The sequence below is a fragment of the Wolffia australiana genome, chromosome 12 (assembly GCF_029677425.1).
Source record: "Wolffia australiana isolate 7733 chromosome 12, ASM2967742v1".
NCBI lineage: Eukaryota > Viridiplantae > Streptophyta > Magnoliopsida > Alismatales > Araceae > Wolffia > Wolffia australiana.
In genome coordinates, this window is record NC_135846.1 from 15,509,845 (window position 1) to 15,527,379 (window position 17,535).

The 17,535-nt window shown below is 39.7% G+C and overlaps 2 protein-coding genes across 2 annotated transcripts; one reads left to right on the plus strand and one right to left on the minus strand.

Moving 5' to 3' along the window:
* Window positions 1-3,005: 3,005 nt before the first annotated feature.
* Window positions 3,006-6,771, minus strand: LOC144710523 (Transducin/WD40 repeat-like superfamily protein). Its single transcript, XM_078584332.1, has 3 exons — window positions 4,826-6,771; window positions 4,175-4,737; window positions 3,006-3,755 (listed from the first exon to the last, which is right to left on the minus strand). The coding sequence occupies exons 1-3, from the start codon at window positions 6,716-6,718 to the stop codon at window positions 3,245-3,247; spliced, it is 2,967 nt and encodes a 988-aa protein (XP_078440458.1). The 5' UTR covers window positions 6,719-6,771; the 3' UTR covers window positions 3,006-3,244.
* Window positions 6,772-13,496: 6,725 nt separating this feature from the next.
* On the plus strand, window positions 13,497-17,203 carry LOC144710544 (P-loop containing nucleoside triphosphate hydrolases superfamily protein). Its single transcript, XM_078584353.1, has 5 exons — window positions 13,497-14,307; window positions 14,393-14,548; window positions 15,842-15,949; window positions 16,037-16,147; window positions 16,216-17,203. The coding sequence occupies exons 1-5, from the start codon at window positions 13,735-13,737 to the stop codon at window positions 17,071-17,073; spliced, it is 1,806 nt and encodes a 601-aa protein (XP_078440479.1). The 5' UTR covers window positions 13,497-13,734; the 3' UTR covers window positions 17,074-17,203.
* Window positions 17,204-17,535: the final 332 nt, after the last annotated feature.

The following is a 17,535-nucleotide window of genomic DNA, read 5'->3' on the forward strand; positions in this document are numbered from 1 at the left end:
AACAGATAGATTTGGGCTGTTGACTGTCCATATTATATGAGTTACCCAAGATTATCAATCAAGAAGAATCACTTATCTAACTTACTAAATTATCAGTGAGAGCTTATGAATTTCAGACATAAAACAAACATAAAGAGAAAATGAATTTTAGATGGATTAATATATATATATATAAACCACACTTGAATCAATGACAAATATCATTTGTCAAATATTAAAGGGGAAAATAAATAGGTAACTAGGAGGAAGTGATGCACATGCTTAGATGCTTGTAGTAACGCTTGAGAGTACCAAAAATGATTTATTGTCAGATACAGAAAGTGGTCAATGATATGAAACTGTCATAATATATCAGAACGCATTCCCTCAATTGATATCAATATCATACTAGCAAAATAATTGTTCTTTCTTTTTTAACAATTTTGTCAGAAGTACAATCCAACATGGTAGAATGATTTTTGTCTCTCCGTGGGCCGACTAGATATTCTCGTCTTTCATGTGAGAGTTATGGAGCATCTATAGATTTTTAATTCTTGACTAGAAACTTCTCCACAAGAAATCTATCTTGAACAAAATTTTATACCTCTCTGAATCTATATCGGAATTTTATACCTCTCTGAATTTTATACCTCACTGAACCTTAAGTTAAAGCTTGAACCTTACATCTGTGCATGACACAAATTTTGATACTTTTCCAAATATTCCAGGTCACAGACTTCTAACTTCCATGAAAAAAAATTTGAATAAAAAAATCAATGTGGTAGGAATCATGACGTTATTTAAACTGATTTGTAATTACTATTGGATGTTTGAGAAGGAATACATATACATCACTCCACCATTATAGTTAAATAATGACTGATTTCAACAGGACATTTACATGACCACACAATTTTATGCAATATAAATGATTCACATAATCCTATAAGAAAATTCAAGGTGATGTCTTTGTGAAACCACACATTCTAAAATGATGCCACAAGAAAATTTTGGCCTCCAAAATCAAAATGCGGCTGCTGAATCTAGGTTCAAAACTATCGATACACCTTGATTCAGTGGGCCAGAAATTCCACCTGTTGGCCACCGGGATGCCAGAAGCGCTGCTAGAATACCAGAAGCATCCCCCGGATAACAAACAAATGCCTTGCCACTGCCAAAAGTGTCCCCCCAATGTTGCTGCCGATCGTTGCTTAAATGTGGTGTGGTTCCAAGGTGTGCAATGTGCAGTCCAAAATTCAGACTGAACCGCACAGTCACACTGAAATTGAATCAGTCGCACGAAAAGCACTACTCTAGCGTAGACTAGAGGATGCACCCACCTTTTATAGCATGAGAAATAGGTTAGATTTATAATAATGATTGCTTTTATGTGATAGTTTCAATTTAAAATCTCCGATGATATTAATTGATTCTTCTCAAATCTTTTCCTCTCAACACTGCAAGGTTCATGGAGAACCATCAAATTGGCAGAATTTGTCATCGTCCACTACGTGACTTTTAGGCTAACCCTAAAGAAAAGCAGGTCAATGAAAGTTAAAAGAGGAGAAGAGGATAGAGGAATGGAATCAAGAAATGGATTTGGGTAAATTTTCATAAGATCTTATTTCATTATTCTAAGTTCTTTGGTTATTAGCTATTCATCATGTGCTAAATCAAAATGTGTGTTCCAATAGACTTTATTTGTCTAGAAAGCTAAAAAAGGTCTGATTTGTAAATTTTCAAACTTCAATTTTTTCATTAATTTATATTTTGGGTCAAACCATAGATGTGAACAGTGTAGTTTAAAAAATTAACTTGAATGTTTACTGGAAGGAACTTTATGTAAAGAAATCATTTAAATTTATTGTATAAATAAGAGCAAGTTGTATGTATGCTTTTCTATTAAGCCACTTTAGGTTGCTTGTAATGCTTGGTAGGAAATATCATAATGGGAGTAAATTGAACTCCATGTAGGATTCTAAATTCTATGTATAATGCACAAAACCACCTTTACAATGTTTGTGATTAGTAGTTTCTCAAAAATAATAGCTAATCAGCATCAACCACAGAACTTTATTGAATCCAGTATGACATCAAGAGGAGCATGATCAATACTCTTTATTTGAGTTTAAGACTCTTGGATGAGCACAAGATCATTCCATGATATTATATTCATCACTCCGTTATGTATTAGAACATGTCTTCTCAATATTATCATTCTTCGTAGAAAAAAAGGTGCATTCATGCAACAATTTCAATACTTATATTCTCCAAAAAGTACTTAGGCCATTTTTAGAGTAACAGTGCGAATTTATATTTCATCTTTTTTTCAACAGAGTTTTAGCACTTTCAAAATAACCTTAAGACCAGCCTTGTATATTTATCATCAAGAACTCATAACTTAGGCTAAAAGTTTTCCACAAATAAATTCTTTTTTGGGGGAGTCGTAAAAATGAATGCATATTAACAAAGTAAGATTGCCATCGTAACATTGAAACAGTGCATCTTTTTCAGAGCATCAGAGAGTATAGTGTTCTAGCAATTTAACGTTTAACTACAAGATTCACCACTTGAAATGTTACATTGTAGAGAAATTCAGGATGTAAAGCTGAGATATCTCATACATCTAAGCCAGGGAAGTGTAAATGGTTTGGGGATGAAAGTAAGGATTGTTAAGTAGGATTTAATGGAGAACTGATTTGACACATCAATATATTTGTAGAGATTAGGGAGGTCCAAGCCCTGGAACCTGACACAATTGTAAATGATTTCTTTGTAAATAAATCATTTACAATTAAGGTTCCGAACCACGTGTGCTTCCAAACTAGTTTACATCATCAAGTCTTCATCTAGTTTTTGGACGAGCAGTAAGAAGCAAACAAGACAAGTTAAAATAAGATTTGGATACGATTAGGTGAACAGAAATGTAACAAATATAAAAGCGACACGTGTGGTTGACTTCGATAATCATGGAAGGGTTTTTAACTCCTCTGAAGGAACGCTCAGAAAAAGTTCAGCGGCCACCATTTCAAGCAAAAAAAATTACTTGCCAAATTGTCCCCTTATTGCGAGTTCGTTTCCTTGGATAATAGTAATACAAATTAAAGTGAAATTCAACAAAAGAAAAGTAATTAAATTATGGCTTCCGATTCTCAATAACCGAAACACAAACGACATTGGAAGGAGCAAACGCTTCTTGGCTTCTATATATAATATAAATAACCTTACTAAGCCCGGGTATAAGTTATAAACAAGAAGGGCAATTTTAGTAGATGTACCTCCACATGGCGGGCCGGTCTCTGGATATGAGGAGCACCCTTGATCCCACATGGTCAAAGGAGGGACTGCACAAATCATCCGGGCCAAAAACATCCGCGACGCCGCCACTCTCGCCGTCACCTGCGGCCGCGCTGAAGACGAATAGGCCCATCCCTGAGACGCCCATCACAAGGTCAGCACTTCCCCATACCTGGGTCAACGGAGCGTGATGGGGGTGGGCGTTGACTTTGGGCATCTGATATGCTGCTCTCAGTTTTCCTTTCCTCAGAGAGAATTCCTTGACAATGGAGGTCGTCCGCTGCCCGCCGCCAGATGACGTGGCCTCGGCACCGCCGAGATAGATCGAGTCTCCCCGGGAGAAGATGGACTCGCCGCCAATTGTTGACTTTTTCTGCATTCTCAGCCCGACTCCAGAAGGGACCCGGAGGTCAATCACGTTGACTTCATCCACTGTGCTGAAAGCTCCGTCGTTGCCTTCCACCTCGGACGAGCTGATCCTGTCAACCAATCCCCACCCTCCACGTGTCAGACCCACAACGATGATACCGTTGACGAATTTTGAATGGAATACATTGACTGCTGTGGCCTGTGGTTAACCTTCTGTTTCGTCAACCGTCAACTAAGGTCAATGGACGGACAGAACGTGACTGAATAAGCTTCCATTCAGTCATCCGTTGGTGGCCGTGTTATTTCTTTCGGTTCCCAACCGATGACGGAACGGAACAGGAACCAATGAGGGGTTGCGTGGCGTTGTCCTGAGGCCCGGACGGATGACTGAGGACAGAGTGGGTTCTGCCCTACTCCGTTCGTCATCCGTCCTCAAGCCTTAACATCAAATCGACCCTCGTCAACGATGACACGAGACGGAGACGCCGCCGTTGACCGGGGGGAGTGGAAATTAGGGGAAAAGGCTGACCTTTGGCGGACGCCGCCGCCCAGCTCGGAGTCGGTGTTGTTGACGTGAAGAGCGTTGACCCGTTGACCAGATCCGACGGACAGGAGAGACTGGGGGGACAGAGAATTGACGTCCCAGATGCGTATGGCATCCGTCTCTGCGATGACCAGCTTGCCGCTGCTTCGCCACTGAAGTGGGCTGGAGAACTCCATGGAAGCCGCGCAGCTGTCCAAGGCCCAGGACAAGACCCGCTCTCCATCTCGGATATCATAGCACTGGGCCGTGGCCAGCCCACTAGAAACGGACACCAGAAGCGGCCCACACGGCCTATACCACCATTGCTGCCCCCCAAAGGAGCTTCCTCTAGCGAGAGAAGAAGAAGCTGCCTCTTCCTCGATTTTGAAGGCCCGAGCCTCTCTGGTGTAGAAATCCCAAGAACAGTAGCCCGATCCGAGGGAATTCCCAGCAGACGCTGCCACCACATACCTTCCAGAGCAGCCGTCCGGCCCAGGCGCGCGGATTAGCCAACAGTCCCCCCAGAGATTAGTAGATATGTCCACTGGCGGATTATACTGAGTTTTAATCTGAGGTTTATGCAGAAATCTCGTCAGCTTATCCGCTAATTAAGTCAATGTTAACTTTCAAGAGTTTGCTAAAAACGAACCCGCGTACCTCGTTGTTGGTGATGTCGAAGTATGAGCAAGAACCGTCGTTGTGGGCAAGAAGGGCGGCTTCCCCCTCTGAAACGAACCAGCCGCCGGTAGAACACTTGGAACCTATTTCAAACAGCTGGTCCACCGCGGAATCCTCTGTTTCCTCTGATGGGATTATCACGGGTTTGTTCTCCTGATCATCGAAATCTTCCAATGTTTCGTTGGCGGCGAGCGTTGATTCTAAGGTTGTATATTGGGAATTGTCTCCAGTGTCGACGAGATTACTCTGATTATCCAATGACGACGTTGCCCCGGACCCCGTTTCCTGAACTGTTATCGAGTCGAGGGATGCATTCCTACGCCGTGTGTTGCAATTCAACTTATCAACTTCCAGAGAAGCAAGAAACTCCAATGCGATTGCGTTTTCATCAACGAGGCTTAGCGGTTGAGAGTTTTCTTTCGAGCTGACTGTTGACGTTCTATTTTTGAGAAGTTTGTGGTGAGGGAAGAACCTGGCTTCGAGTTCATCAGGGTTGAAATCCTTTGTTGGTTTCTTCGGCGCGGTGAAATTCTTGTCGAGATCAGATTGAGAGCTCTCGGGTTTTGCAGGAAGTGATGATGATGATGATGATACCGCATCCACTCCGTCAATTACCAGACTGACCGCTTCCTCTATGCCGGAGATCTTGCTCTGGATGTCGGATAAAAGCAACTTAGATTGCCTTGGAACGTTGGATTCGATCATATCTTTGGTTCTCTTGATATCGGAAGCAATCTTCAGGACTTTTCCCTCCAAGTAAGCTAGTTTCTCTTGAAGCTTTAAAGAGCAATCGCTCACTACCGTGGTGACTTTTGCATTGTTCGATACCTTTAGATCAACTTTCTTCTGAGGAACGAAGGCAACGCTGTCAGCAACTGCGACGACCTTAACATCCGATTTCCCTGTAGCTTCTTCTCTTTTGGACGGACCTTTGGATGTCATTTTCGCAAAACCCTCATTCTCTTTCGCTGGAATTTCATGCGATCTCTTGGATTGAAGTATAACTGTATTCCCATGCCCACCAGTCTCTTCCCCTTCAGTAGAATCGGGGAATATCTGCGAACTACGCTTGCTCTCCCCTGCGATTACTGATACATCACTGCTTCTCCTGCAAGATTCCAAACCCGATATAACCGTAGTACTTCCCTTTGAGTAACACTCAAGAACCACGAACTCTTCGCGCTTCTTAGGAAAAAAACCACTCTTTCGACGTTGATCAGAGATTTCCAAAGTCTTATCTCCAACTTTATCCAAGTTACTGCCTCGTAGCCGCGAAACACTTCTCCGCAAATGCGAGCCCGACGTGGCGCTGATATCATCCCTCGAATTCACCGATTTACTCGCCGCGTGGCGAATGGCGGGGCTTCTTCTGCCGTGCGGATCGGGATTATTTGACTGCCTGGGCAAAATCTTATCTTTTTCTTCGAGATTACTCGTTCCACTTCCACGGGATCGAAATTCGGCAATCAACCGAGAAATTTCGGAATCGGTAGAACTCTTACCTCTCGAGACGGAAGACGTCGACCATCGCATGCCGGCTGGAATCACCGGCATCTTCTCAACCCCGGGCGCAACTTTTCCTCGAGAAACAGATCTCGCGTTCTCTTTCCCGACAATAGGAGTTCTTCCTGGACTCTTCCTGGCCGAGATTTTCACCGTCGGAGTGCCTTCGAGAGCAGATTTCTGCGGAGGTTGCAACGCCATGACTTTCCCCCCACCGCCGCCCCGCTCCTTCAACCTCGGCGTTCTTCCTGGACTCTTCCTGGCCATTGTCTTCACCGTCGGAGTGCCGTCGAGAGCAGATCTCTGCGGAGGTGGCAGCGCCATGACCTTCCCCCCGCCGCCGCCCCGCTCCTTCAATCTCGACGCCATGGCCGCTCTTTCACGAGACTACTGCTCGTTTACTTGGGGCCCCCAGTTTATACCCTTGGAAATGGCGGGAAACGAAATTCATTCAAGAATTTGAATTTTTCGAGCAGCCTCTTTCCAGATCTAGGCCCATTTCGCCAACCGCCGCTTTTCGGCCCATATATTTAAGGCCCGTATAAGACACTTAATAGGATGACGATAAGGATTACGACGACGGCCTACAGCAGATTTGGATGCCGATGGCGATGACGACTATGTACTGGGATGACCATATAAGATATATACTATCTTGTTATCTGGGATGAGGGATAATTGAAGGGTTTCATTCTTGAAAAAGTCAAACGTGGAGGCAGTTTCCAAGATTTAGAGTTGCTTACGCGGTCACCTGCCGCCGCTGAGTGTGATAGCCACTGACTTTGCTACCGATTGCAACTGCCTCAAGAAGTGGTGCTACCACCTTCCACCACCAATACACTTTCTTTTATGTTTTACTTATCATTATAAAAAAATTGTACGCCTTGGTTATTGGTTTAATTATAATATTTATGCCTTCAGCAGCTCAAAATTTAGTGTTAAGTATTTTGTTATCTTCCTTCGCTATGACATTTTTCTTTGCTATATACTTGTAAATGTGTTTCCTATGTCATATATTTAAAAAAGTTATTTCTTCACTTTTTATGTAATTTTATTACTCTTGAGCTGTGTGTTTAATTTAAATTTCAATTCCGGTTTACATCTTCTCTCAGATTTTAATTTTCTATTTTGCATTTTTATTTTCTTCAGAGTTATTGTTACGCGGCTCCATTACGTTGTTAAATATATTTTTAGTTATGTTTCCTATGTGTCATCTTTTATTTCTTATATTATTTCTTTTAGTTTAGTCATTTCATTACTTTGTGGATGTGTCCTTGTTCTTCGAGAGCCACAAAAGCGTAATGGACCCACTGTTGGAAGATGAGGTGGTTAGCTATAATGGGGTCCAGGTGACCACTCCACCCCAAGATCACTGGATTGGCAGCAAGGTCCCTAAAATTGTTTGTGTTTTCTGTCCAAGTAGAAGTTGGATATGTGTTGAGATCTTTAAAACAGGCCCAATGCCAAAGATGTTACAATTCAAAAGAGAAGAAAGAATGGATGTAGTTACTTACAAGGAAAATATGATGTGGTTAGTGATGGAAATATATGTGGCCGGCAAGTCAATCACACATTCCACATCTCGTTCCATGTTCATTATACAACATATTCATTATAGTGCACGTGTGATGCTTATAATGAAGTCCATGAATACATGACCGAACTTGGTGAATTATGATGAGATCTTAATACGGAGATCACTAGTCTTTAAGCATGTGTTCTAAACATTCATATTCAAAGGGTATGCGAGAAGGACACTGAAGTATTCGGATAGAATAGCACGATCTAGCCTCACTCATACGATGAGTATGGCCGGTCCCGTAGCCAATAGTGTGGAAACACCAAGGATAGATAGTGGGTGCTCTTTGGTGGAAAGAGTTCACTGAATTGATCTGTACAAATCCCTGAATGGTATTAAACCGAATTGTCAATCAGGTCGATTCACATCGTAGTTGTGTAAGTGGTCCATAGACGTGCGACACCAAAGACGTCTTGTGGATGGTTGTACTTTGATTATGGCCAACGAGTCTCTAATCATAGGATTCTAAACGGTCTTAGTTTGGGTGCATCAAGAGGTCCTTAAGATGATTGAGTGGTCAAGATGGGATCGTTCATCCTTGGTATAAGAGGTGACAGCTCAAGGAAGACAATGCGATGAAGTCATTGGCCAAGGCAATGAAATATCAAAAAAGAGTACTCCGATGATTTCTGAATGCATCAGTACAAACTCGGATTACCGATTAGGGTTTGACAGTTGACCATACCCTATATTGTCCAAGGAGCAACAAGTCGACGAGGGACTATACATACACAATAGCCGATGACTAACATGTTCCATGAGTGAGTCGATACACATTCCTTTGTATCTTCTAGAGCACGAGTGTAGCTTGGCACCCCGCGTGTTGGAGACTTAACCTATCGATTGGGCTAAATCAATCTGACGTTAATTGATCTATAAGATGATATAGTTAATTAATTTGGAATGCCAATAAAAGTTATTGGGCCACTAGAGTCGTTAACTAGATTGATACATGGGCCTAGAGGGTCACACGCAAATGGTCTTTTGGACGTGGGAATATATACTTAAGTTTTGGGGGGTTTTATAAAAAATACCCAATTAATATAAATAGGGGAAGGCCCTGAACACAATTCACCCAGGCCAGAATTATTCAGGGGCCTTCCCTTATTCTCCCTTCTCCCCACAATCCCTCTCCACACCCGATGTGATCTGCACGAGAAGGAGGAGATTCGATGTGTCCAGGATCGTATGGATACGTCTAGAGGCTACACACTTGAGCAGCTCGACTCGTCTCGCTCCAAGATCCAAGAACTCATGGATGCTAGCCGTGCACATGTGCTTCGTTTCAATGTTTTGTTGATGCTATTATGATTACATTATAATCTTCCACTGCGTGGAATCCTCGTGTTCATCCAGATCAAGCCCTCCAGAAACCATCATTTATTGCACAAAAAATAGCCTTTTTGCATTTGTCCATGTTGATAACACCCTAAATTCAGTACTTAATTCAAGTAATTAACATAATTTTACGCATCTAAAGAGTTTGAAAGAGGGTTGTTATCATATATCACATGTTAATTAATTTTTCTAAGTAATTTTCCCTAATTTTTTGTTCATTTATAAATTTTATTGAATTTATTTAAGCTTGTAATAATTATATTTATATAGAAATGGCAGGTTTAAAAATTAATTTTAATGGTAATTAATGTGGGGATGAATTACTGAATTTTCTATATTTTTCTAGAATTTTATCAATTTTTTTGAGAATTTATTTGAGAAAGAAATGAATTTTTAAATATAAAAGGATATATTTATAATTTTTTGTTGCAATTATGCCATTATAACAGCTCTCAATCGCCCATTGCAGGCGTAAAAATGCAATAAACTTATTTCCAGGGTTTTATTGAATTTTGTAGAATGTTTCTATGATTTTTCTATGGTCTTTTTAGGAAATATAAAGGAGATACAAAGCGGAGGGGCAGACACATAATTATTTTCTGGGAGGTGTCAATTTGTGCACACAAATAGTTTGAGGGACTTTTGTGCAAACTTTTTCAAAAAATTCGCCAGCCAATGAGAGGGGCACGTAATTGTGTGTTTTAAAAGTTACATTAAATAAATAAAAATTGATCCAATGGCTTACATTGGTTAATTTTCATGTATTAATACTTTTGATCCAGAAGTTGGATTGTGGTGATTTTTTAAGGATTTTCTCTTCTAGATCTCCCCTTTCTATCAGTACGGTTGGATCATTCAGATCAAGCCTACTTCGATGGATAAAAATTAATTACTTATTGGGGGTAAAATGGTAATTTTAACCATTTAACCTAAGTATAAAAGCTGAATTTCAAGATGAGGAGGTCTTTCTGGAGGTGGCTCTTTTGCAACTGCAAGACAGAGAGGAGCTTCATCCTGGATCAACCCTATTAGGTGTTTTTTAATTCATAGTATTTGCAGTTTAGTGTAACTTAGATTATTTGTTAGTGAAGTTTGTGATTTTTCTTGTTGATCCTGGTCTGAACTTCTAGATCGCTAGGCTTGAGCGGCATGTACAAGCCCTTACTAGGATTGAGAGGAGAGATTATTAAATTGATCTAGCAATTCCACTTGCACATTAAGAAAAAAATTATAAAATTTTTTAATTTCTAGGATATATTAGATTGTGTTTATGATATAGTAGCTAGTGAATTTGGATGCCCAATTCCCCTAACCAAACTAAAACCAAAACTCCTTCTTAACCCCTCCAATTGAACCCTTTGGTCCTTTTTATTGGATCAAAGAAGTCAATCTAGAGCTCCTCACTTTTATTCTTCTCATCTCTTCTACCCCCCTTTCTAAACTCTTCATCTAATAAGGGTGATTTGATCTTCATTAAAGATCAAATTAACTCTAATTAGGGTCAAATTATTCAAGCAGATCACTAATTGAATTCCTTACTAGCTTCCCTTGGACGATACCTTTAATTATCACTATACGTCTTAAGTTAGGGTTTTATAAATTTTATTGTATAAGCTAAAATCAACAACGACAAGGGATTATAAAATTGCATAATTTACCCCTAATTTTGGCTTATCACACGTCATCGCCTGAAATAGAAAATTATAGACCAGTTAGTTAATGTTTGTCCCTTATGGCGTCGCGATTTTTGATGCCATTACAACATCATTCCAATGATTGACCAATGCCAATCATTCACTAGATTGAATGATTGCTCAATATTTCATGAATCGAACAAAGACAAGTGGTGTGGCAAATTTTGAGCCTATAAGTGTTTAATAAATTCATAAAAATGATTATCATTCCAATATAATAAAAATAAATATGTTTTCTAACTTTAAAAATCATATCTTCATGAATATAATGTTCAAGAATCCAATAAAACTCTAATTCAAACTAATTTTGTCCTTCTGAATATAAAATCATAAAAAAAATACTTTAAAATCCAAAAAATTCAAATTATCATTCTAAAAATATATTTTATCATTTTAGGCTTGATAACCCCCATATATAATCAATCTAATCCAAATAAACATGTAAATATGTTCTCATTAACCCACTAAAATTGTGTGTTATCAGATATGTCCTGATGAGTTACAAAGTTGGTGGTAGCATGTGTGATGCTGAAAACCTAGGTTATCCTTGATGACAAAGAAGTGAGTCTGAAACGAATATGAAGATCACACAAACATTGTCATCACACACCCAATGGGGCCAAGTGGTACTTTCTCTTCATGAGTATTGATCAAGACATCACCCCTTCAATTTTTTTCTCTGGGGGCCAAAGAATGGATCCAAACAAGTTTTTGAACGAGCTAATAAGTCTGCAAATTGTAATTAAGAACACAATCTAAGAGTGCCATTTTACAAAGACGAGGATTTTATTTAAACATCAGATAGCATGGATGGATAAAAGGGATAGAGACCAATCTACCCTCAATATTACAGCCTGAAAATACTTTTGGATCATTAGATATCGCGGTTTGGAGTTGAATAATTTTGAACTGTCCAATTGTGTCTCTCTTGATCCACGTAGCTGATTGAAATGGTAGAACAAAACTTTAGGAAGATCTGAAATGTTGAAAAAAATTACTTAAAATATTTATTAAACAAATATATATATTCTAAGTGTATTTTATTTTTTATGAAATTTTAAGTTAGACAGCATCATATATACTATAAAGTTAGGAAGAATCAGAATACCATTTAAAAAATACAATCAACATAAATTTTTTTAAATAAATCGAAAAAATGTTTATTCTAACTTAGAATTTTATTTTATTTATGAATTTAGTATAAAATTTTTCCATTGAATACTAAAAAATCAGAAAACTCAGAACATCATTGCAAAATTTAATAAACCCAACAAATATTTTACTACATGTAAATTATTTTATTCATGATATTGATTACAAAAAAATATGCTAAAAAAAATAAAACAGAGAAAAATTAAAACTCCATTCTAAAAATGCAATAAAAAATTATAAGCCTTGATGACATGCATGTAGGGTCCTTTCAATAAAAAAAACCCCATGAAGTTACTATCAAAATAGCATGTTATTTGTGATTATCACCTAGAATTGCATGCTTGATAATGTTATTATATTTGATGATTAATATAATTCAGATATTTCTTCATTAAATATTTGTTACTTCTATATTCAATGTGCTTCTGAATCCCATGTAAGTTCTAAGTATCATGATGACACTACTTAAGGAATTAAACATAAAAAAATTTATCAATCTAATGATACAACTATTGTAATATCACTACGGGGTTACATAATAAATTCAACCCACAAAAAATAACTAACTACATAAAAAATGAGTTTTTTCAAATCATTTTAATTAATGATAACAAACTAAAATTTTCAAAATATTACATTAGATTAGAGTGTGAATAGTTTAGAACATTACCTCATGCATTTATATGTTAGTCCTTAAATTAATGTAATGACATAACATACACAATATTATAATATATTGATTAATATATTAAATATATTAAAATGTAAGTCAGGACATAAAATTATTATAAATATGAAGAATAATTTTTATTATGAATACATTATTTAAAAGTTTTAAATTATCAAAATACGACATTACTTGGGTTAAATGTTTTACATTATTACCCTATTGATCGGCACATTGGTAGTTATATCAATCTAACGAATGAATTATCATGAAAGCCTCATCAGAATTTTATTAAAATGAGGACAGCTTTATGATGATAATTCACAAAGCTGATGGGGAATGTCTACCTAATATCAATGCATTAACTAATGACTCGGCAACTTTAATTGTTATCATTATCCTTGACAATAATGATATCAATTCCGTTATCATTTTCAGTGTTAGCATCCCCCTAACATTCAAACGCATCTGGCATCCGTTATCTGTATCTGTTACCCAGCACAATAACAATATCCATTAATAGGAATCCTAATCGTCATCATTATCATTTCCATTTTTTGGATAGCACATAATAAATAAGCCAATAACGGATGGATACCCTACTATTATCACACAAATTCTCAAGGCCCAATACGCAAAGGCCAAGGCCCAATAACGGATTGAAAGTTGAAACTCCCATCCTTCCACAACGGCTCTATTCATTCAAAATCCCCCCAATTCCCAACGGCCACATTCCCCGCTCTCTCCCCCTTCCTCTCTCCATCAACCTCGATCTCAATCTCGCGATCTCGATTTCGATCTCGCGATCTTCATCTCCATCACGATCTGACGATCTTCATCTCGAATTCGGTTTCGATTTCAATTTCGAATTCGACCTCGAATTCGATCTCGAATTTGATTTCGATTTCGATTTCAATTTCAAATTCGATTTCGATCTCTTGCGAAGCTCTTCGCAATGGCGTCCACGCCGTCATCGAGGCACGCGAAGCACCGCCTGAACTTCACCGGCGGCAGGAACCAGCTGGCGGCCATGGCGGCGAGCCCTCTCCCAGCGAACGCAGTCCCCACCGTGCACCCCGTCGAGGTCATCAGCCGGATCAGAGACTATCCAGAGAGGAAGGAGAAGCCGCCGTCCATCCTCGAAATCCCCGATAATGGAAGGTCCGTTAGGGTTTGCACCGACATCGGCTACCGCGATTTCAGCCTGGACGGGGTTTCCAACTCCGCGGATGAAGATCTCCAAGGATTCTACCAGAGATTTGTTGAATCGAGAATCAAGGGAGTGAAGATCGGCAACAAGTGCACGATCATGATGTACGGGCCTACGGGGGCCGGGAAGAGCCACACCATGTTCGGATCCGCCAAGGAGCAAGGGATCGTGTACAGAGCGTTGAAGGATATTTTGGGGGAATCCGAGGAGGGGGTATTCGTGCAGGTTGCTGTTCTTGAGATCTACAACGAGGAGATTTACGATCTTCTCTCCGTCAATGTCGCCGTCGGCGCCCTTCCAAAGGGAACTATTCCGAAGGTCGATCTCTTTCCCCTGCTCTTGATTGTCATTGTTGAAGATTGGCGGATGGAATTCCTCATTTTGCGATCTGGGATTGTTGCAGACGAGGTTGGAAGTCGTGGGGAAGAAGGCGAAGAACGCGACGTACATCTCCGGGAACGACGCGGGGAGGCTGTCCAAGGAAGTGGCCAAGGTTGAGAAGAGAAGGATAGTCAGGAGCACGCTCTGCAACGAGAGAAGTTCTCGCAGCCATTGCCTGGTACGCACTCCAAATCTTCTTCTTCTTCTGGGTTCTTCCTCTCCTTCTTCTGTTTATAGCTTCTTCCTCTTCTTCTTTTGCTTCTTTTGCTTCCTTTTCTTCTTTTTCTTCTTTTGCTTCCTTTTCTTTTTTAGCTTCTGCTTCTTTCTTCTTCTTCTTCATCTAGCTTCTTCTTCTTCTTCTTCTAGTTTCATCTAGCTTCTTCTTCTTCTTCTTCTAGCTTCATCTAGCTTCTTCTTCTTCTTCTTCTAGCTTCATCTAGTTTCTTCTTCTTCTTCTTCTAGCTTCATCTAGCTTCTTCTTCTTCTAGCTTCATCTAGCTTCTTCTTCATCATCATCATCATCATCATCTTCTTCTTCTAGCTTCATCTAGCTTCTTCTTCTTCTTCTTCTAGCTTCATCAAGCTTCTTCTTCTTCTTCTTCTTCATCTAGCTTCTTCTTCATCATCATCATCATCTTCTTCTTCTTCTTCTTCTTCTAGCTTCATCTAGCTTCTTCTTCTTCTTCTTCTAGCTTCATCTAGCTTCTTCTTCTTCTTCTTCTAGCTTCATCTAGCTTCTTCATCATCATCATCATCTACTTTTTCCGCTTCTTCTCTTCTTCCTCTTGTTCTTCTTCTTCATCCTCTTCTTCATCATCATCATCATCATCATCTTCATCATCATCATCATCATCATCATCATCATCATCATCATCTTCATCATCATCATCATCTTCCTCTCCTTATTCCTCTTCTTCATCATCATCATCATCATCTTCATCATCATCATCATCATCATCTTCTTCTTCTTCTTCTTCTTCTTCGTCCTCGTCTTATTCTCCTTATTCATCTTCTTCATCATTATCATCTTTTTCTTCTTCGTCCTCGTCTTATTCTCCTTCTTCTTCTTCTTCTTCCTCCTCTTCTTCATCTTCTTCTTCATCGTCATCATCGTCGTCACCATCATCATCATCATCTTCTCCTTCTTCTTCGTCTCGTCTTATTCTTCCTCTTCTTATTCATCTTCATCATCATCATCATCTTCTTCTTCTTCGTCCTCGTCTTATTCTTCCTCTTCTTATTCATCTTCTTCATAATTATCATCTTCTTCTTCGTCGTCGTCTTATTCTCCTCCTTCTTATTCATCTTCTTCATCATTATCATCTTCTTCTTCTTCGTCGTCTTATTCTGCTTCTTCTTCTTCTTCTTCATCTTCATCATCATCATCATCATCTTCTTCTTCTTCGTCCTGCTGTTCTCCTCCATGATCAAATCTGCTGTGGAGATGATCTTAGTGCCGTGATTCTACCAGATCATCCTCGATGTTCCGTCGGTGGGAGGGAGACTGATGCTGGTCGACATGGCGGGATCGGAGAACATTGAGCAGGCCGGACAGTTCGGCCTCGAGGCCAAGCTCCAGGTTCTTCCATCGAATCATCTCGAATCAAAACTCCTTAAAATTCGATTCCAAAACTAACCCACTTCTCATCTGATTCCGATTCTTCAGACAGCAAAGATCAACCAAGGAAACGTAGCTCTCAAAAGAGTGGTCGAATCAATCGCCAACGGCGATTCTCACGTACCCTTCAGAGACAGCAAACTAACAATGCTTCTACAGGCAAGCAAGATCAAATCTTTCCTTCTTCCTAGCAAACTACGATCTAATCGAGAAATGGGTAATCATAGGATTCGTTCGAGGACGACAAATCGAAGATCTTGATGATCTTGTGCGCGAGCCCGGATCCGGCTGAGATCCACCGTACGATCTCGACTCTAGAATACGGTGCGAAGGCCAAGTGCATTGTCCGAGCAGCCAATCTCGCCACGCCAGGTAAGCCCGCCGTAGAGGAGTCCGTTTCTACCATAGCCGCCATGAACCAGTTCATCCTCAAGCTTCAAGCCGAGAACAAGATGAGAGAGAAAGAGATCAAGGAGCTCAGATCGAGGTTTGAAGAGGAGATCAGAACCCAAGTGGAGGAGAGAACGCTGTTCTTGAGAGGTGAGCTGGAGAGAATGGAGAAGAAGGTGCTGCAACAAGAAGAAGAGATCGAGATGTTAAGGAAGCAGAAAAACATGGACTTGGAGATGACCCATGATGATCATGATCATGATCATGAGACCATGACTGCTAGAACGACCTTGGCCACTGTGCTGGAAACAGAGAAGGAGAATGAAGAAGAAGAAGAAGAAGAAGAAGAGGGGGAGAAGAAGAAGCTGAGACTGGAGATTGCGTCGTCGGAGAGGAAGACAAGGATACAGAACATATTTAGGCTATGTGGGAGCTACAGAGAGATACAAGGGAAGAGAAAATCCATGGAGGGGTCTTCTTCGCCTGCGTTGGAGAAGATGAAGATGACGCCAAGGAGTCATTCTCTGAAGAGATTGAAGTCTGGGGAGAAGGAGAATTGCAGGCCAGTGGAAGAAGAAGAAGAAGAAGAAGAAGAAAGGGGCAAGGTAGGGAAAAATCTAAGGCAGAGGAATCTGGGTCATCTTCCTTTCTCTTTGCTGGAGAACAGGCTACCTGCCGGAGGTAACTCTCCATGACTCTCCGTTAATTGGTTTTTATTATTATCTAGCATGCTGCTGGTGTTCGCATTAACACTACCAGAATGACGATTATGAATGGTTAATTCCATTTTTTTTCTAATGAAAAAATAGAGGTCAGGAGATTAAACCTGCGTCCATATGATAATAACAAAAATTTAGAGATTTTTTTCTTCTTTGCCATTTCATTATTAACTTGCTAGTTGTTATGTAGCATGCCAGAAGTGTTCATCTTTTAAATTTCCAATTAGATGCAAGTTAATCTTTTTTTTCCACAAAGATCCATAAGCGCATGAAGAAGCGTCTATGTTTTTTCTCCACAAACTTCAGTGATGCATATGTTTTTTAAGTGTACTTTCTTATATCATTCATCATGTATAGTTCATCCAAGTAATTAAATGTAATGACAAATAAACAGTGGGCTTTACAGAGACTCAATGTCTTACATTTTCATGATGATGA

Excerpts from the sequence above, each read along its gene's own strand:
- LOC144710523 (XM_078584332.1), bottom strand. The coding sequence starts at position 6,718 with ATGGCGTCGAGATTGAAGGAGCGGGGCGGCGGCGGGGGGAAGGTCATG. Across the intron at positions 4,738-4,825 it reads TCGACATCACCAACAACGAG|ATTAAAACTCAGTATAATCC; the intron begins GTACGCGGGTTC and ends CATAAACCTCAG. Across the intron at positions 3,756-4,174 it reads GGCGGCGGCGTCCGCCAAAG|GATCAGCTCGTCCGAGGTGG; the intron begins GTCAGCCTTTTC and ends ATTGGTTGACAG.
- LOC144710544 (XM_078584353.1), top strand. The coding sequence starts at position 13,735 with ATGGCGTCCACGCCGTCATCGAGGCACGCGAAGCACCGCCTGAACTTC. Across the intron at positions 14,308-14,392 it reads CAAAGGGAACTATTCCGAAG|ACGAGGTTGGAAGTCGTGGG; the intron begins GTCGATCTCTTT and ends GGATTGTTGCAG. Across the intron at positions 14,549-15,841 it reads GTTCTCGCAGCCATTGCCTG|ATCATCCTCGATGTTCCGTC; the intron begins GTACGCACTCCA and ends TGATTCTACCAG.